The following is a 21,043-nucleotide window of genomic DNA, read 5'->3' on the forward strand; positions in this document are numbered from 1 at the left end:
GGAAAGGATAGCGTGTGAGCCAGCTCTCTGGAGGGTAAAGTCGCAGATGAGCTCTGCTGCTGAGGACTCAGGTGAGGACTTCAATGGGCCGGTGTACAAGACTGGAGTCTTGCCAGAGAGCCTCTTGTTACTGTCAGAAAGCTGGCTCCAACTCAACACAGGGCTGCATCCAGGGCTTAGAGCCCATCCTTTCCACTGTGGAAGTGATGGCCAACTCTCTAAGATCACTTGCAGACCCAACCATGATGCAGCGTCTGATGGCCATGACTCAGCTCCCACTAAAACACAAGCAAAAGCAACCCAACATCTGAGTGCTGCAGTGGAAGCTCAGACTGGAGTCAGGAGATCTCTGCATGTAGCCTGCAAGCCCAGCTTGGTCCCTGCAGAATGAGGCAGCCACCGTCATGACTGCAGAAACCAGTGTTCAAAGGAGCTTGCAGAGTCTCACAGTAGTCCAGCAATCTGTGCTCCAGTCGGTCACTAGGATTGCTGAGGCACTGCCCCGGGGAATGGCAGTGGTGCCATGGTGCACGATAAAGAGCATTCATGCTCCCACCATTGCCACTCTGCCAATGGCCCCGGCTGTTGCCTCTCAGCCAGCCAGCCCCAATTTCTGCCATCCATGCCAAGGTGGTGCAGACTGAAATTAAGTACTCAAGGCTCGAGGGTGTTCTGCTGGGCCATCCACAGCTTCCCCCATGGTACACATTAGTACCAACAACATAGGTAGAAAGAGGGATGAGATCCTGCAGCAAGAATTTAGGGAGATACGTAGCAGATTAAAAAGCAGGACCTCAAAGATTTGTAATCTCTGGATTACTCCCAGTGCCACAGGCTAGTGAGTATAGGAAAAGGAGGATAAAGCAGATAAATGCGTGGCTGAAGAGATGGTGCAAGAGGGAAGGCTTTAGTTTCCTGGATCACTGGGTCTCCTTTCTGGCAAAGGTGGGACCTGTACAAGTTGGACGGGTTGCACCTGAACCGGAACGGGACCAACATCCTTTCAGGGAGGTTTGCTAGTGCTATTGCGGGGGGTTTAAAATAATTTGGCAGGGGGATGGGATACAGAGTGGAGGTACAGTAAGGGGTGATGCACAGTCAAAATATAGAAAATAAAATGAGTCAGTCTGGAAGCAAATATAGACCTGTTAAGGCACAAGTGAACAATGAGGCCATATGGGTAGAACTTAAAAACAAAAAGGGGGCAATCACTTGGCTGGGAGTTTACCACAGGCCTCCAAATAGTCAGGGAGAGATAGAGGAGCAGATATGTAGGCAAATCTCAGACAGGTGTAAAAATAATAGGGTAATAATAGAAGGGGATTTCAACTTCCCCAATATCATCAGAGATAGTCTTAGTGTAAAAGGCTTAAAGGGGGCAGAATTCTTAAAATGCATACAGGAGAGCTTTTTGAGCCAGTACATAGAAAGTCCTACAAGAGAAGGGGCAGTACTGGACCTAATCCTAGGGAATGAAGCCTGACAAGTGGTGGAAGTGTCAGTGGGGGAGCATTTCGGGGATAGTGACCATAACTCTGTATGATTTAAGGTAGTTATGGAAAAGGATATAAAGGGACCGGAAGTAAAGGTACTGAATTGGGGGAAGGCCGATTTCTATATGATAAAAACAGGATCTGGCCAAAGTGGACTGGGAGAAGCTACTTGTAGGAAAGTCTACATCAGACCAGTGGGAGTCATTCAAAAAGGAAATAGTGAGAGTTCAGGGCCAAAGTGTTCCTGTAAAGGTGAATAGGACCAACAAGTCCAGGGAACCCTGGATGTCAAGGGATATAGAGGTTTGGCTAAGGGAAAAAAAGGAGGCTTATGGCAGATTCAGAGTGCTGAAAACAGCAGAGGCATTAGAGGAGTATATAAAGTGTAGGGGGAGACTTAAAAAAGTAATTAGGAGAGCGAAGAGGGTACATGAAAAAACAGTGGCGGTCAATACAAAGGAAAACCCTAAGGCATTTTATAAGTATATTAAGGGCAAGAGGATAACCAGGGAAAGAATAGGGCCCATTCGGGACCAAAGTGGCAATCTGTGTGTGGAGCCGGAGGACATAGGTGAGGTTTTAAATGATTACTTTTCATCTGTGTTCACTATGGAGAAGGACAATGTAGGTGTAGAGATCAGGGAGGGGGATTGTGATATACTTCAACAAATTAGCATTGAAAGGGAAGAAGTATTAGCTGTTTTAGTGGGCTTAAAAGTGGATAAATCCCCAGGCTCAGATGAGATGTATCCCAGGCTGTTATGTGAGGCAAGGGAGGAGATAGCAGGGGCTCTGACACAAATTTTCTAATCCTCTCTGGCCACAGGAGAGGTACCAGAGGACTGGTGGACAGCGAATGTGGTACCATTATTCAAGAAGGGTAGCAGGAATAAACCTGGCAATTACAGGCCAGTGAGTCTAACATCAGTGGTAGGGAAACTATTGGAAAAAATTCTGAAGGACAGGATTAATCCCCACTTGGAGAGGCAGGAATTAATTAGGGATAGTCAGCATGGCTTTGTCAGGGGGAGATCGTGTCTAACAAACTTGAATGAATTTTTTGAGGAGGCGACTAGATTTGTAGATGAGGGTAAGGCAGTTGATGTAGTCTACATTGACTTCAGTAATGCTTTTGATAAGGTCCCGCATGGGAGATTGGTTAAGAAGGTAAGAGCCCATAGGATCCAGGGCAATTCGGCAAATTGGATCCAAAATTGGCCAAGTGGCAGGAGGCAGAGGATGATGGTCGAGGGTTGTTTTTGCGATTGGAAGCAAGTCACCAGTGTTGTACAGCAGGGATCGGTGCTAGGACCCTTGCTGTTTGTAGTGTACATTAATGATTTAGACGTGAATATAGGAGGTATGATCAGTAAGGTCGCAGATGACACGAAAATTGGTGGTGTCGTAAATAGTGAGGAGGAAAGCCTTATATTACAGGACGATATAGATGGGCTGGTAAGATGGGCAGAGCAGTGGCAAATGGAATTTAATCCTGAGAAGTGTGAGGTGATGCATTTTGGGAGGACTAACAAGGTAAGGGAATATACAATGGATGGTAGGACCCTAGGAAGTACAGAGGGTCAGAGAGACCTTGGTGTACTTGTCGATAGATCACTGAAGGCAGCGGCACAGGTAGATAAGGTGGTGAGGAAGGCATATGGGATACTTGCCTTTAATGGCCGAGGCACAGCATATAAGAGCAGGAAGGTTATGATGGAGCTGTATAAAACACTACTTAGGCCACAGCTGGAGTACTGTGTACAGTTCTGGTCACTGCAGTATAGGAAGGATGTGATTGCACTGGAGAGTGTGCAGAGGAGATTCCCCATGACGTTGCCTGGGCTGGAGCATTTCAGCTATGAAGAGAGACTGAAAAGGCTAGGGCCATTTTCCTGAGAGCAGAGAAGGCTGAGGGGGGACCTGATTGAGGTATACAAAATTATGAGGGACATTGACAGGATAGATATGAAGAAACCTTTTCCCTTAGTGGAGGGGTCAATAACCAGGGGGAATTGATTTAAGATCAGGGGCAGGAGGTTTAGAGGGGATTCGAGGAAATATTATTTCACCCAGAGGGTGGTTGGAATCTGGAATACACTGCCTGAGGGGGTGGTAGAGGCAGGAACCCTCACAACATTTAAGAAGTATTTAGATGAGCACTTGAAATGCCATACCATACAAGGCTACAGGCCAAGTGCTGAAAAATGGGATTAGAATAGATGGGTGCTCGATGGCCAGCAGAGACACGATGGGCTGAAAGGCCTGTTTCTGTGCTGTTTCACTCTGTGACTCTATGAAAGTCAGCAGCCTTCCACCAGCCTTTGACACATGTGTGGGACGTCTATGCTATTGGATTCATGCAACACCGAAACCAGTGGTGCTCTCGAGCCGAATTTTGTGCCGAAGGCTGTTAATCAAGTTCAGTCAGGAAAAAAAATTGAAAAGCATTCAAAAAGTATCGGCTGAGATTTTCCTGTTTCGCAACCATGCCACTTTAGGAGTGGTGGGTGGCATACTCCATCCAATCAGACGTGTGACACTCATCCCATCAAATTTCTCAGGATCGACTCACATGAAATCTTTTTGCAGCTCATGGCAAGGTTTCCACCTGCGCCGTGGGGCCTGTCACAGTAGGGAGTAGAAAATCCTGCAGCACTCTGACACCTGCAGCAGCTTAAAGGGACAGAATGTATGGCTGCTAAATTTGCTGATGGCACAAAGATAGGTAGGAGAGTAATTGTGAAGAGGACATAAGGAGTCTGCAAAGAGATATAGATAGGTTTAGGCAAAGATTTGGCAGGTGGAGTACAATGTGGAAAAGTGTGAACTTGTTCACATTGGCCAGAAAAATAGAAAAGCAACATATTATTTAAATGGAGAGAGATTGCAGAACTCTGAGATGCAGAGGGATCTGGATGTCCTAGTACACGAAACACAAAATGTTAGTATGCAGGTACAGCAACTGATTAAGAAGGCAAATGAAATGCTGTCATTTATTGCATGGGAAATGGGATATAAAAGTAGAGATATTTTGCTACATTTGTACAGGGCATTGGTGAGACCACATCTAGAGTATTGTGCACAGTTTTGGTCTTCTTGCTTAAGAAAGGATATAATTGCATTGGAAGCAGTTCAGAGAAGGTTCACTCGACTGATTCATCGGATGAGAGGGTTATCTTATGAGGAAAGGTTGGACAGGTTGGGTCTGTATTCATTGAAGTTTAGGAGGATGAGAGGTGATCTTATTGAAACTTATAAGATCTTGAGGAGACTTGACAGGGTGGATGTTGAAGGATGTTTCCTCTTGAAGGAGAGACTAAAACTAGGGGGCACAGTTTAAAAATAAGGGGTCTCCCATTTGAGAGAGATGAGGAGAATTTTTTTTCTCAGAGGGCCATGAGTCTGTGGAACTCTCTTCCCTGGACAGCAGTGGAGGCAGGGTCATTGAATATTTTTAAGGCAGAGGTGGACAGATTCTTGACAAACAAAGGAGTCAAAGGGTACTGGGGGTAGTCAGAAAAGTGGGGTTGAGTCCACAAACAGATCAGCTATAATCGTATAGAATGGTAGAGCAGGCTCGAGGGGCCAAATGGTGTACTCCTGCTCCTAATTCGTATGTTTGTATGTAAATTTTTAAACTGTGCCCCCTAGTTTTAGTCTCTCCTTCAAGAGGAAACATCCTTCAACATCCACCCGTCCTCTTCCAGGCTAGGAGAAAACTTCTTGCCTCCGCACCAACCCAGCTAAAGTGGGTGGGTAATTGCTCTCTCCAGCGTTTTAATTTTTAGAAGGCCGCTGTTGAGCCCGAGCAATGCCTGATGTACAAGGTGTTCCTAGCATCTAGTGTTGTGAAATAGTAATGACACAAAACGTGAAGTATGACGTCATTCCAATATTACTGCCTCACTTTGTTATGCCACTTTTTGGCTGAGGACTTCACCCGTGTTTTGCTGGGAAAACTGGTGTAGGGACTGAAGGACATCCTCTTTTTTTTAACCTATTAGAGATTTTGAATTCAAGAACAAAGAAACATTGTTACTCACATAAATTGTGTGACCAGGTGAGCCAGGTATGCTAGAACCAGGTCGGGAGGAAATACTTTCAGAAGAAGATCGTGTTGGCTGCAAATAAAAAGGAAATTAAAAAGACAAAAGTAATCAGTTTTCTGAAGGTTAACAATTCAAAACTGTGTGATAAGACAAACAATGAAGCAATCTACCATGTAACGTGCTTTACAGCAAAAATGGGAAGAGGTGTGCATGTTGCAGATGTTCGGTACATTTAATATCCGAGGCTTGAGTCAATTTAAAGACCTTCATAATCCCTTTTTGCTTTCTGACTTATCAACATCTGAGATACTGTAAAACAGTATTCTTCAATGGCATTGGCGGGCTCACTCTTGACAGCAACAATCCTGCTGGGCATGGATAATGACCTTCGGCCCAGGAAATGGGTCAGTATTCTGACTGTGTCTGAGGGGATGCTGGAAGTCCCACCCTGCTGGAACAGCACCGCAAAGAGGAAATCTGGTCCACATCATCATGTCGTTCAGTGAGTCTGGCCAGCAGAACTGAAAAGCAGCCTAAAACTGACAACATCCTTGAAGGAAAATAGGATGGCAATTGTTCTGAACAAAAAACTTACATTTGGAATAGGTAACCAAAATTGCTTTAACTTTGACACAACATGCAGGTGTGACTTTAGCACTGGGTTAAAATGGTTTCATGTTGCTAAGAAGTAGGGCCATTGGACTTCTGTTAGATTGCCCTTGATTAGAGTATTAAAAGCAAAGCAAAGATCACATTAAACTGGATTAGACCAATGTTCAAAACCATTTCCTGGCAATAAATATACACTGTAGAGCATCATCATAACTAAAGGGAGTATTTGCACATAGCCACTTCATGCAGCCAGCAGCTGCACTCTCCCTCCAAAGTTGCCACTGGCTGCTCGCTGCCAACGGTGCTCGAGCCACAAGTATTTCAGTCATTTTTGAAATGATTTACTGTCAGTCTAGATACCTTAAGCACAGCACACTGTACTGTGAAACAGAAATACGGTTTCTCTTTATCACGGGCCCAAAATTCTTCCTTCCCCTCCTGCCCAGCAAAAAGGATGTACTTTAATTTTTTTCTTCTCTCATTCTCATTCCCAGCCCTTCAAACAAAAAGGTGGGCAGTTGAGCCGCTCCCCAGTTGCTGCCAATTCAATTTTGCTTTAGATCTTGTGGCAGGAAATGTGCAAGTGCGGCTGATGAGAACACTGGTGATGGATCACTGTCCTTCAGTTTTCCAGCCATCCTAATCGTCCCCTCTATTCATCCTCACAGTGGCAAGGCCAGAGTTTGCCACCACAATATGCCACCATATCACACCCCAAACAATTAAAAAAAATCTACTTTCCAAAAAACTCACATAAAAAATGGACAGAAATGATCGACTGACCTATTTACATCCATAATTGGAAATGATCTTCACACTTTGCATAGGTTTCAATTGGAGACAACTGTGAAGTTTAGCATACATTTAGTATTTTCAGTTGAAACAGACTGGTGAAAAACTCAGAAAGCTTGTCATGTGGATTCCCCTTTGTTTCAATTAAAACGTCATCTTTCACTTAAAGTCTTTGAACTCAGAACCAGCTACCTACTCTTAATTATACATTTACCCAGTTAATTACAATAATAGGTCCAAACAAAACAAAATCCAGCTGAGTGTGGCAGTTGCTGTGTTGGCTACAAATGCAAAGCTGTCTTGCTAAATTTAATAATGACCATTAAACAAACTGTTCCCTTGGCAGACAATTTAGATATCATAGTAATTTACTCTCCCCCACATTGTCATTTCCTCTTGAGCTTGATGCATACTCAAGCAGTAAAACATAGGAAAGAATAATGTCAGGCTTATACGTCAAATCTAAGGCATTCACTTTATACATCAATAAAAAATTTATCAACTCCAAATGTATCTGCACACCTAATCTAAACAGAGCACGAATGCATTGAATCATTTCCTCTTCATAAAAGCCCTAATGCTAACCTAAAACATTATTGATTTATTTAAGTTTTAAGTGCTCTGCACACTGAATATTATGAGCTGAGCACATGCCAATTATCTTTCACTCAATCGTCATATAATGTGTTCCAGTTAGATTCAGTATCAATAGAAGTAATTTAATAGCCTGAGGTGTAAGATTATATCATTCTCTAAATAAAGATTCATGCTTGTTTCTTTGCAAATAAATAGCGTCCTTAGGCATTTAATTACCCCTATTAGAAAAATTGGCCCTGCAGTATTTCTTTGAAGGAGTAATCTTGCCACTGAAAGTCAATGGCAAAGCTTTTCAGTGATATATAAACTAAAAATAACGTTATCTCTAACACGATGAGGTTACTCGTACATTGATCAAATATACAGAAATTGTGGCTGGGATTTTGTGTGGCCCCCGAGGCGGGGTTGGAAGCGGGGGGCCATGGAGTATTGCTATGGGTGGCGGCAGGGTAGAGGGCCCGTCGCCTCCCCGTTGCCAAGTGAGCTTCCCGAGGGCAGGATAGGCCAATGACGGCCTTCCTGCCCAAAGGCCAATTGAAGCCCCTAAGTGGCCTATTAATGGCCAATTAAGAGCCTCTTCCCGCCATTACTGGGACCTTACCAGCGGCAGGGGTGGGCCTCCGCCACGCGGGGAGTTCACCTTGTAACATGAGGTGACTTACCTGTGGGCTTGGGGGGGTTCCCTCCTCTGTGGAGGATTGGTGGCCTGCAGAGGACCCCCACCAGAAACAACTTTACCCCCTGGGACCACCACCTCCCCCTGGACTGCACTACCACCCTTCCATCCCCTCGCTGAGGCCTTCTGTGCTGGCCCCAGTGATCCCGCCTCACCTACTTCTGGTCCGGGGTTCCAGCACTGGACCTGGGTCCAAGGCCTCTGCAGTACTGGCAGTGACCACTGCTCCTGGTGATGCTGCCATTACAGCTGAGCTGCCGGCCCTCTGATTGGCCAGCAGCTCTTGGAGGCGGGACCCCCATTTTTAAAGTGACAGGAATTCTGCCTCCTGAAACTTTGATTTAAAAAGACTGGAGGATTGCATTGGAGAGGTGGGGGGGGGGGGGGGGGGGCATGAAATGACAGAGGCGGGGCTCCTCTGCCATTTTGGCCTGGCACCTGGAGCACCGCTTCCAGCACAAAATCCAGCCCCATTTTTTTTTAAAATGTTCATCAGTAAATTAACATTTCCCTGCCAAGGTTTGCAATACAGAAGAGATTCTATCTGCTGCAATGCATTGTCCTGAAAAGTCTCATTGGAACTCAAAAATTGAGTCCAAAAACTGAGGCTAGTAAGACGTAATAATTAATGTGCCAGCAAGATGGGTGAAAAAAGAAAGGAGGCTATACCGATTTTGCTACAAATTTAACAAAAATACCAGATCACATCATGAATACAAAATATGTGAAAGACATCCAGAGCCTGAAGAGGAGAATAGAATCGGTGCACTTTCTTTCCCCTACTCTGAAATTAATTTTTGTCTTAACGCCACTGGCAGTAAAATTGATGGACAGGAAATTGCATGGGGTCATTGCCCGAGAAACGTTAAAGATGACTGAAAATAATGTTTTGGTATCTGATTAGATCTTGATGTTACGGAATTCAACATGTACTGGTTCTAATTTTTGCAGCATTAAAATGTAAATTTCAATAAAGTGCAACTTTAAACAAATTGGGATATGCTAATAGGAAAATGGTATGGTGCATACTGACTCTTACTGAATTTTAAAACAATTTACATCCCACAAACATTCAGTTTTCTCTTCCAGATCCTGTTTGCTGAATCAGTTGGGGAGAGTACAACCCTGTGACACTTCAGCATACAGTGAAAATATTTCTGAGCAAGGCAAATGGATTAGTTGGAACAAATGATTCATCAGTGGATGAAATGCTTTGTCACACAGTGAGAGAATCAGACATAATAGTGACTGCCTGTTAGCTTAGTGCCGGTGACCCACATAAAATGAAGAGAGGAAGTGTGAACAAGCAAACCTGTTCAAATAAAGTTGTCTGTGTTACTTTAGGGTTTACCATTTAACCATTTTCATCATTATTTTTAGACTCTCCCTTCCTCCCATAAAAGAGACAAGTATAAAATATTTCCATCCAACCTGTGTTGCTGCTAATAACCCAGGTAGCAGAACCTCTTGCTCAAGTTAATCCCTTGCCATCTGGACCATGCAAAGTAGGTGCTGCCAACCTTTGTGAAATTGGCCGATATTTTGCATTGGTTCAACAGCACATTGTCTCTTTATGGTTGGCAATTCTTGAAGATTTTGTTTTGGCTTGAACAAGAATTAGGAATAACATTGTGGCAAGCTCTGAGGGCTTCTCAGAAGGTAAAGTAAATAATTGCTTCTGTAAAAAAAGGTTAATCTTGAATAACAAGGGGGTAGGTCAGTTGCTGCAATATAGGTCTTCTCATCTGGTTGATCCAGATAACTCCATTTTCGAGAGAAACTCAGCTTTGATTAAGATTATTACGGGCAGGGTTCATTCAGTCTTCGGTAATGAAGCTGGGCAAGTGAAGGAAGTAACTGTGGGTGATCATTCTGGAGATAGTGACCATAATACAGTAAGTTTTAGCATAATCATGGAAAAGGACAAAGATAAAACAGGAGTAAAAGTTCAAAATTGGGGGAAGGCGAATTTTAAGAAACTGAGAGGTGACCTGGCGAAGGTGAACTGGATACAGCTATTTGAGGGAAAATCAGTGGCAAACCAGTGGGAGGCAATCAAAAGCGAGATACTACAGGCACAGTGTAGGCATGTGCCCACTAAGATAAAGGGCGGTACGGCCAAATCAAGAGCCCCCTGGTTATCTAGAAGCATACAGGGTAAGTTAAAGCAGAAAAAGAAAGCTTATGATAACAAAAATCTTAATACTTTAGAAAGCCCAGAGGAGTATAGAAAGTGCAGGGGTGAAGTAAAAAAGGAAATTAGAAAAGCAAAGAGAGGACATGAAAAATTATTGGCAAGTAAAATCAAGGAAAACACAAAGATGTTTTATCAGTACATTAAGAGCAAGAGGATAACTAAGGAAAGGGCAGGGCCTATCAGAGATGTACAAGGGAACTTATGCATGGATGCAGAAGATGTGGGCTGGGTTCTTAATTACTTTTTTGTCTCTGTCTTCACAAGGGAGAGGGTTGATGTAGATATTGTAGTTAAAGAGGAAGAGTGTGAAATATTAGATACGATAAGCATAATGACAGAGGAAGTACTAGAGGGTCTGACATCCTTGAAAGTGGATATATCACCAGGGCCAGATGAATTGCATCCCAGATTGTTAAAGGAAGCCAGGGAGGAAATAGCAGATGTGCTGAGGATTATCTTCAAATCCTCACTAGATACAGGAGAGGTACCAGACGATTGGAGATCTGCGAATGTTGTACCACTGTTTAAAAAGAGTGGGAGGGATAGGCCAAATAATTATAGGTCAGTCAGTCTGACCTTGGTGGTGAGTAAATTGTTAGGATCTAATCTGAGGGACAGGATAAACTGCCACTTAGAAAGGCACAGATCAATCAGGGATAGTCAGCATGGATTTGTTAAGGGAACATCATGTCTTACTAACTTAATTGAGTTTTTTCAGGAAGTAACAAGAAGGATTGATGAGGGTAGTGCAGAGGATGTGGTCTACATGGACTTTAGTAAGGCATTTGACAACGTCCCAAATGGCAGACTGGTCAGTAAAATGAAAGCCCTTGGGATACAGGGCTATATGGCAGGTTGGATCCAGAATTGGCTCAGGGACAGGAAACAAAGGGTAGGAGTCGACAGATGTTTTTGTGAATGGAAAGCTGCTTCCAGTGGTGTTCCACAGGGCTCAGTGTTGGGTCCCTTGCTGTTTGTGGTATATATTAATGATTTGGACTTAAATGTGGGAGGCAAGATTGGGAAATTTGCTGACGACACAAAAGTTGGTCGTGTAGTTGAGAGTGAAGAGGATAGCTATAGACCCCAGAATGATATCAATGGTTTGGTTGAGTGGGCGGAAAAGTGGCAAATGGAATTCAATCCAGATAAGTGTGAGGTAATGCATTTGGGAAGGGCAAATAAAGCGAGGGAATACACAATAAACGGGAGGAAATTGAGAGTGGTAGAAGAAGTGAGAGACCTCGGAGTGCATGTCCACAGGTCCCTGAAGGTGGTAGGACAGGTAGATAGAGTGGTGAAGAAGGCATATGAAATGCTTTCCATTGTTGGCCGAGGTATAGAATACAAAAGCAGGGATGTAATGATGGAACTGTATAAAACACTGGTTAGGTCACAGTTGGAGTATTGCGTGCAGTTCTGGTCACCACATTACAGAAAGGACGTAATTGCTCTGGAAAGAGTACAGAGGAGATTTACAAGAATGTTGCCAGGGCTCGAAAGTTGCAGCATTGAGGAAAGATTGGATAGGCTAGGGTTGTTTTCCTTAGAACAAAGGAGGCTGAGGGGTGATTTAATTGAGGTGTACAAAATTATGAGGAGCCTAGATAGTGTAGACAGGAAGGACCTGTTTCCCCTAGCGGAGAGGTCAATTACCAGGGGGCACAGATTTAAGGTGATTGGTAGCAGGATTAGAGGGGACATGAGGAAAACTTTTTTCACCCAGAGGGGGGTGGGTGTCTGGAATTCACTGCTTCTTCTTTTGAAAGGTACCTGGACATGCAGCTGAAGTGCTGCAAGCTGCAAGGCTATGGACCAGGTGCTGGAAGGTGGGATTAGATTGGGCAGTTAGTTTCTATTTTTTTTCCTTCTCAGCCGGCATGGACACAATGGGCTGAATGTCCTCCCTCTGTGTCGTAATTTTTCTCTGGTTCTATTGCTGTGATCATTATTTGGCTCCCAGTACAAGCATTTCCTGTTTTTCAGATGGCCAATAAAAAGTATTGCAAATGCATTTGTAATAAGAACTTATTTTCCACTGGGACTGACTGTAAGAGGAACATCTTGACCATAAATGTTTTATCACATATTAATCAAGAAACCACCATACCAAGTCTTAGAAACTCAGGGGTTAAAATTGTGCCATGCAATATTAATAAATGTAAGCTGATTTAAGTTATCATTTAGTTTGAAGGAAATGTTTGAAAAGTTACCCATATATCAACAATGCTACACACATGGCTTGTTCACACTGGTTACTGAAATAAATGTCATTCCCCTTCTGAGGGAAAGGTGCTCAGTTCTCATCTGCCACCTAACCAGCTCACAATCCTCATCTGACTAGTGTCAGAAGTTTTTCATCATGTCAACTGTATTACACATACAATGAGGGTAGATTTTAAGAACAAGCACAGCACTAGTGAGATTTGGCAATGAAACTGAACAAAAAAAATCAACTTATGAACAGGTTTGCTTACATCCCACCATGTCCTATTCTTTCACACACAGGTTAATATCTGTGGTCCGAGCAAAATAAAATGTGCCATGAAGAGAGCAGAATCTTACTCAGGAAAAGCAGCAGGCACTAGAAGTTCTACAATTAAAAAAAAGCACCAGCAATAGTCAGAAGCAAACCTTTTTCAAGAGGGATCTGTGTATTTGTTTCTTAAGCTAAGCAAAAGAAAATAGAATAAAGAAGGAATACAGTAAAATTTCAACAATTTAGGAAAAAAGTATAAGTACAAGATGGAGAACATTAAAAACTGTTACAAGAATTCTGTTATCAGCAATATTTAAATCATCATCCATCCTCTTATTTATTTATGTGTTGGTGATAATAACAATTGTTAAGCATATTGTGCATTGAGATGCTATTACTGTTTCATTGGTACATCTCAAAGTTTAACACCCCTGGATGATTATTCAAATCTCAGTTCAAGTAACCTTCATGCTGGTACCATCATGTATACACAGAGGCAACTAATGCAGTCCCAGTGCCAGGACATCTCCTCCTTTGGTGCTGTGTGCCTGGACCAAAATAAGTTGATCTTGCTCCATAAATGGAAGGTTGGCTTATTTAAATATTCAAGTGGAGTTTGCGACGTTGAGCACATGATGCACTGGGAGCAGCAGAATATTGTGCTCCAACAGCTGGTGAAGGCTGCTAGCTACCAAATCATTATCATCCTTTTTTATATAGTACATCCTACAGGGAATTAAGTCATTAAGTTAATGCAGAATGGTCCTTAACCTGAAAACACCCTTTCCTTGACCTCTCTCGAAGCACCTGTTGAAAATGGGCATTCAGCAACTGAAGTGCTGCTCAGGGCTCTTAAGTAACAATCTTTGGGGCCTTATGAGTGTGGTGCACAGTTGGTGCACAGGCTCCCCTCACTCTGCATGCAGTCCGCCCACATTGTGATGCACGGGGTGCCTCAGATGCATTGTAGGCCTCAGCCCTCTGTGATCAATAGCACGGGGAACCACTGACCAATGCACTTCAACATGGTTTCCTGCATTATCTCAAGAGTTCACCTTTAGAGACAGCATCAGCTCATGCCTCAAAGTACTTAATGTTTTTTGAACAGACCGCTATCAAATCATCAGCTGTACAATGTCATAAGTTTGAAAGCATTCACTAATAATTGTGTGTAATCAAAAGAAAAATACAGCTCATTTTAATGGTGAAAAGCTGTTTGTAACTTTTACATTTTTTTTAACCATTGTGAGGTCAAATCATGTTATGAAATCGTTACTCCTTTTGCTAACTTTAAAGTTATCTCTTAAATTAAATCAAATGCATGCAAAAAAGGCCTTGTGTCTCATTTTATTAAAATTGCTTAATTTGTATTCCTGAATAATTGGAATATTCTCCAGCAAAGAAAACAACATTGATCTAATGACAGTGAATGCATTGGATATAAATACATTAATTTCTCTGTTAAAATACTGGCCAGAGAAATTTCATACAAAGACATGAATCCATTTGCTTGCTGAGATAAGAAAGCACTATTTCACTCCAATGATAAATCTGTTTAAGGTTTATTTTCCTGTCCCTGCATCACCTCGATAGGACGACAGTGTGGCACAACTCCTTTGCTACTAATAGAGGATGTGGATGGAAATTAAAATGCAATACTTCATCAATTCAGTGAACAGGATTAATGACTTGCATCACAGAGCTAATGCTATTTAACAATAAGGGATTTCATTTTTGCCTTTATTGTTTAATTTAAAGAGGCTAAATATATTTGAAAGTCTGAATGATCTGATCGACAATTAACATTTGAATTAAATAAATAAGTCAGTTCACTGTTCAGTATGGATCTGATGACAGGTCAATATTATTTTGTACACTGTTCCATTGTAAGCCCATTATTATATTGTTCCCTTCTGACTTTAAAGCAACAATTATGTGGCATAAAATAACTTAGTTCTGCTTTAGAATTCTTCAGCCAACTGCAGCTTCAAGGTTAATAACAAGATTTTACTGCAGATTAATTTTGTGTCTGTAGGCTGACTGGGCCCTTTCTCCTCCATCATTAAGTATCCCAATCCGACCAAGAAATCCAGCAATTTTTTAATGGAATTTTCCCAAGGCATTTTTTAAAAATTATGTTTTACCAGTTCCTCTGATGAACTTTCATTCTTTGTTACAGGGACATGTTTACTCCATTTTACAAATTTCATGAGTTTCTTCTCTCTGACTTTTGTTCTGAAATTGATTCAACCATCCAGTAAAATTACCATGGAGAGTCTGGTATAAACTGAGTGAGCTCAGTTGAAGTGCAGCTTTTTAAAAAAATTTGTTCATGGGATATGGGCATCCTTGGCAAGGCCAGCATTTTTCCCAACCCTAACTGCCCTCGAAAGGTGGTGGTGATCTGCCTTCTTGACCACTGCAGTCCGCGTGGTGTAGGTACAGGGATGGAGTTCCAGGATTTTGACCCAGCAACAGTGAAGGAACCACGATGTAGTTCCAAGTCAGGATGGTGTGTGGCTTGGAGTAGAATTTGCAGGTGGTGGTGTTCCATGCATCTGCTGCCCTTGCTCTTCGAGGGTTTTGGGTTTGGGTTTGGAAGGTGCTGTGGAAGGAACCTTGGTAAGTTGCAGCAGTGCATCTTGTAGATGAACACACTACTGCCACTGTACACTGGTGGTGGAGGGAGTGAATGTTTAAGGTGCTGGATGGGGTGCCAGTCAAGCAGACTGCTTTGTCCTGGATGTTGTCAACCTTCTTGAGTGTTGTTGGAGCTGCATTCATCCAGGTAAATGGAGAGGATTCCATCAAACTCCTAACTTGCATGTTTTAGATAGTGGACAGGCATTGGGGAGTCAGGAGGTGAGTTACACTGCAGAATTCCCAGCCTCTGACCTGCTCTTGTTGCCACAGTATTTACATGGCTGGTCCAGTTAAGTTTCTGGTCAATGGTAACCTCCAGAATGTTGATGGTGGAGGATTCAGCAATGGTAATGCCTTTGAATATCAAGGAGAGATGGTTAAATTCTCTCTTGTTGGAGATGGCCATTGCCTGGCACTTGTGTGGCGCGAATGTTACTTGCCACATCAGCCCAAGCCTAAATGTTGTCCAGATCTTTCTTCATGCAGACATGGACTGCTGCAGTTTACAACTGCCCTTCCATCCAATATTTATTATTTTACACACACAGCATTAAACAGAATCCCAGATCTGCACATTGAACACCTATGATAAGGGGACTGCATGCCCCTGCTATATCAGTGTTGTAAATATCCCAGTAAAATTCCTATATACCTCTTCCAAAAAAAATAGAAAGTTTAGAAGGCTGGAATGAAACTATTTAAATGAACAGTATTATGTCCTGGTGTGACTGTGGTGTTAGGTCAATTCCCCTCCCCAAATTGGTCAGCGACAGGTGAACTGTAGTGAAGTGGGCTTTACTTGTTTTACATTTGGAAGAATTCGATTCTTTTTTTATATATTCGTTCATGGGATATGGACATCACTGGCTAGGCCAGCATTTATTGCCTATCCCTAATTGCCCTTGAGAAGGTGGTGTTGAGTCGCCTTCTTGAACCACTGCAGTCCATGTGGGGTAGGTACACCTACAGTGCTGTTAGGAAGTGAGTTCCAGGAATTTGACCCTTACTTAATTCAATCCTGAAGGTGATGAGGAAAAGCCTTAAGTTGGCATAAACTAAGTTTAAAAATTACCATTGAGATAGAGGAAGGCCTGAGGCAGGTTCTTTTTTTTGTTTGAGTCCATGAGGTGAGCACTGATCCCTATCTGCCCTCATGCTGAAGCTGACAAATCACACTTTTTCTCCACTTTGAGGCTGGTAACATTGATAAATCGAAGTTATCAAAATCGTAGCAAGTAACAGAATCTCACAAGGTAGAGGAAAGCTCCATCCGTACCTTATGAATATTAATGGAGTACTCTTCTTCTTCCTCTTCTTTGGCCCCCTTGTCTCGAGAGACAATGGGTAAGCGCCTAGAGGTGGTCAGTGGTTTGTGGAGTAGCGCCTGGAGTGGCTGTAAAAGGCCAATTCTAGAGTGACAGACTTTTCCACAGGTGCTGCAGATAAAATTGGTTGTCGGGGCTGTTACACAGTTGGCTCTCTCTTTGCACTTCTGTCTTTTTTCCTGCCAACTGCTAAGTCTCTTCGACATGTCACTCTCTAGCCCCGCCTTTATGGCTCTCCGCCAGCTCCGGCGATCACTGGGAACTGACTCCCACGACTTGTGGTCAATGTCACAGGACGTCATGTCACGTTTGCAGACGTCTTTAACGCGGAGACATGGACGGCCGGTGTGTCTGATACCTGTGACGAGCTCGCTGTACAATGCGTCCTTCAGGATCCTGCCATCTTCCATGCAGTTCACCTGGTCAAGCCACCTCAAGCGCCGCTGGCTCAGTAGAGTGTATATGCTGGGGATGTTGGCCGCCTCGAGGACTTCTGCATTGGAGATACGGTCCTGCCACCTGATGCCAAGGATTCTCCGGAGGCAGCGAAGATGGAATGAGTTGAGACGTCACTCTTGGCTGACATACATTGTCCAGGCCTCGCTGCTGTAGAGCAAGGTACTGAGGACACAGGCTTGATACACTCGAACTTTTGTGTTCTGTGTCAGTGCACCATTTTCCCACACCCTCTTGGCCAGTCTGGACATAGCAGCGGACACCTTTCCCATGCCCTTGTTGATTTCTGCATCGAGAGACAGGTTACTGGTGATAGTTGAGCCTAGGTAGGTGAACTCTTGAACCACTTCCAGAGCGTGGTCGCCGATATTGATGGATGGAGCATTTCTGACATCCTGTCCCATGATGTTCGTTTTCTTGAGGCTGATGATTAGGCCAAATTCGTTGCAGGCAGCCGCAATCCTGTCGATGAGTCTCTGCAGACACTCTTCTGTGTGGGATGTTAATGCAGCATCGTCAGCAAAGAGGAGTTCCCTGATGAGGACTTTCCGTACTTTGGTCTTTGCTCTCAGACGGCAAGGTTGAACAACCTGCCATCTGATCTTGTGTGGAGGAAAATTCCTTCTTCTGAAGACTTGAACGCATGTGAGAGCAGCAGTGAGAAGATCCCAAACAGTGTAGGTGCGAGAACACAGCCCTGTTTCATGCCACTCAGGATAGGAAAGGGGTCTGATGAGGCACCGCTATGCTGAATTGTGCCTTTCATATTGTCATGGTATGAGGTGATGATACTTAGTAGCTTTGGTGGGCATCCGATCTTTGCTAGTAGTCTGAAGAGACCACGTCTGCTGACGAGGTCAAAAACTTTGGTGAGATCTATGACAGCAACGTAAAGGGGCATCTGTTGTTCGCGGCATTTCTCCCGTAGCTGGCGGAGGGAGAACAGCATGTCAATGGTGGATCTCTCTGCTCGAAAGCTGCACTGCGCCTCAGAGTAGACACGCTCAGCCAGCTTCTGGAGTCTGTTTAAAATGACTCGAGCGAAGACTTTCCCCACTGTGCTGAGCAGGGAGATTCCACGGTAGTTGTTGCAGTCACCGCGGTCACCCTTGCTCTTATAGAGGGTGATGATATCGGCATTACGCATGTCCGTGGTACTGCTCCCTCATCCCAGCACAGGCAAAGCAGTTCATGGAGTGCTGAGAGTATAGCAGGCTTGGCACTCTTGATTATTTCGGGGTAATGCCGTCCTTTCCAGGGGCTTTTCCACTGGCTAGAGAATCAATGGCATCACTGAGTTCCGATTTTGTTGGCTGTTCATCCAGCTCATCCATGACTGGCAGAGACTGGGCTGCATTGAGGGCGGTATCAGTGACAACATTTTCCCTGGAGTACAGTTCTAGGTAGTGCTCCACCCAGCAATCCATTTGCTTGCGTTGGTCAGTGATCGTGTCCCCTGATTTCGACTTGAGGGGGGCCACCTTCTTGATGGTTGGCCCAAAGGCTCTCTTAGTGTCATCATACATTCCTCTGATGTTTCTGGTGTCGGAGGCCAGCTGAATATGACTGCATAGATGTTGCCAGTAGTCATCTGCGCAGCGCCTGGCTGTTCTCTGTGCAGCTCTTCTGGCTGTTTTAAGTGCTATGGATGTTAACTCGCTGGGGACTTTCTTGTAGTTCAACAGTGCAGTGCGCTTAGCGGCTATGACAGGTTCCAGCTCTTCAAAGTGAGATTGAAACCAGTCTGCATTCTGCTTCTCACGTTTGCCAAAGGTGGTCATTGCTGAGTCATAAATGGCATCTCTGATGTGGGCCCACTTCATCTCTGCATCCCCTGCAGGAGTGTTTTGAAGGGCTTTTTCAAGTGAATTTAGAAACTTATGTAACAGCTGTGGATAAGAAATTCTGTTAGTGTTGATGCACGGGCAGCCCTTCTGCTTGGAGTGATGTGGCTTCTTTGGTTTGAGTCTAACCTTGCTGCACACCAGGGAGTGGTCAGTGTCGCAGTCTGCACTGTGGAAGCTGCGTGTGATTTGAACACTGTTTAAAGAGGCTCGCCTTGTGACGATGAGGTCCAGCTGTTGCCAACGACGTGACCTTGGGTGTCTCCATGAAACCTGGTGACAGGGTTTAGTATGAAAGAACGAGTTGGTTGTGATAGGTACACAACTCCAGCAGTCTCTGTCCATTCTCATTCATCCTTCCAATGCCACAGCGTCCAAGGCAGGAGGGCCATGAGTCATGGTCAGCCCCAACCCTGGGGTTAAAGTCCCCCAGCAGGAACAGGTGTTCGGTATTGGGGATGCTACTAATGATATTATGGAGTTCCTCGTAGAACTGGTCTTTAACTTCAGGTGGGGCGCAGAGTGTTGGAGCATAGATGCTGAGTAGGTGTACTGGGCCAGAGGCGGTGAGCAGTCGGATGGACAGCATGCATTCTGAGCCATTTGAAGGTGGCTCTATCATGCTGAGCAAAGAGTTTCTGATGGCGAAGGCCACTCCATGCAGTCGTGGGTCTTCAGGATCCCTACCCTGCCAGTAGAAGGTGTAGTCTTGCTCTGTTAGAGATCCGTTCGCAGGGAGGCGTGTCTCCTGAAGTGCTGCAATGTCCACACTGAGTCTACTGAGCTCGATTATAATGATGGCGGTCTTCCCAGAGTCGTTGATTTGTGTAAGGTCTTCCGACAGGCCAGGACGCACAGTTCTGACATTTCAGCTTGCAAAACGAAGGGCTGGTACCTTCTTTCCTTTTTTTGTCGTGCTGTTTGGTGCGGTGTTACAGTCCACTTGTCGAGCAATGAGCCTGAGCTCCAAGCACCCATTGAAGCAGTGGACTGTGGTGGCACAAACCTTTCTGAGCGGGAGCTGCCAGGTTTGAGGCGGGCGGTAGCTGTCCAGTGAGACACGATGACCTCTCCCACCGACAAAGGCAACCCGTGGCGCCCAATCTCTACACCGATTGAGCTGGACTTATAATACCTAACAGCTGCCTTTCGTGTTGTTTTGTTCACTGTGAGACGACTATGGAGTGACCTCTCCATGGCACATGCCTGGGCAAAATGTATGGAGGTTGTGAGTTTCCCAAATGCCAAACCCCCCTCTCGGCCTTCCTAGTGGGGTCCAAAGGAGTGCAGAGCAGGACGTTTGGCACCGGTATGGCTGCAGGAACTGAAAGTCACCATCGGGACGCTGCGGGAACACCGAGGAACTGGAACAATATTTTTCAAAGAGAACAAGAGATTGAGAGAGGGAAACCTGAGCTGGTGCCTCTATACCTGACTATATCTAACCCGAAGGAGTGCCTGCAAGGTCCCGGGCAGCTCTGAGTGCTGGACCCGCCTGCACGCCCTCTCCCCAGGTTTCGGATGGACCCGCAGGACAGCAAGGGACTGGCTTTCCTCGCCGGGCGGCGGATTGTGAGCCAGGATTCCGACACCGGCTGGAGCGCGTTTCCTAGGCCCTAAACCTCTGGATGGCGACCACGAGCGCAGCGTCAGCCTGGAGGGCGCCGACATCGAGGAGGCCGTCCTCGCTTCCCCTTCCCCCCTCCCCCTCCCCCCTCGCACCCCCTTCTCCACCCACACCCACACCTCCCCCCCTCGCCCTCCATGAAATCACACAGTTTACTTGTTAGGGATAGGAGCTAACAACCCCACTGCATTGTGGGCATCTCAGGAGAGACCAAGGCTAAGGGAGTAAACCCTAACAGAAAAAACAGAGTGGA

The 21,043-nt window shown here is 44.6% G+C and overlaps 1 protein-coding gene across 5 annotated transcripts in view; it reads right to left on the reverse strand.

The window, feature by feature from the left end:
• The window catches only part of ablim1b (actin binding LIM protein 1b), a 497,169-nt gene that overhangs the window by 80,071 nt on the left and 396,055 nt on the right, over positions 1-21,043 (reverse strand). For all 5 annotated transcript variants that reach the window (XM_068052960.1, XM_068052959.1, XM_068052954.1 and 2 more), the window contains exon 9: positions 5,537-5,614. In XM_068052960.1, the coding sequence (XP_067909061.1) occupies positions 5,537-5,614 (78 nt within the window). The remainder of the gene's footprint in view (positions 1-5,536; positions 5,615-21,043) is intronic.

The sequence above is a fragment of the Heterodontus francisci genome, chromosome 20 (genome assembly GCF_036365525.1).
Source record: "Heterodontus francisci isolate sHetFra1 chromosome 20, sHetFra1.hap1, whole genome shotgun sequence".
Lineage (NCBI taxonomy): Eukaryota > Metazoa > Chordata > Chondrichthyes > Heterodontiformes > Heterodontidae > Heterodontus > Heterodontus francisci.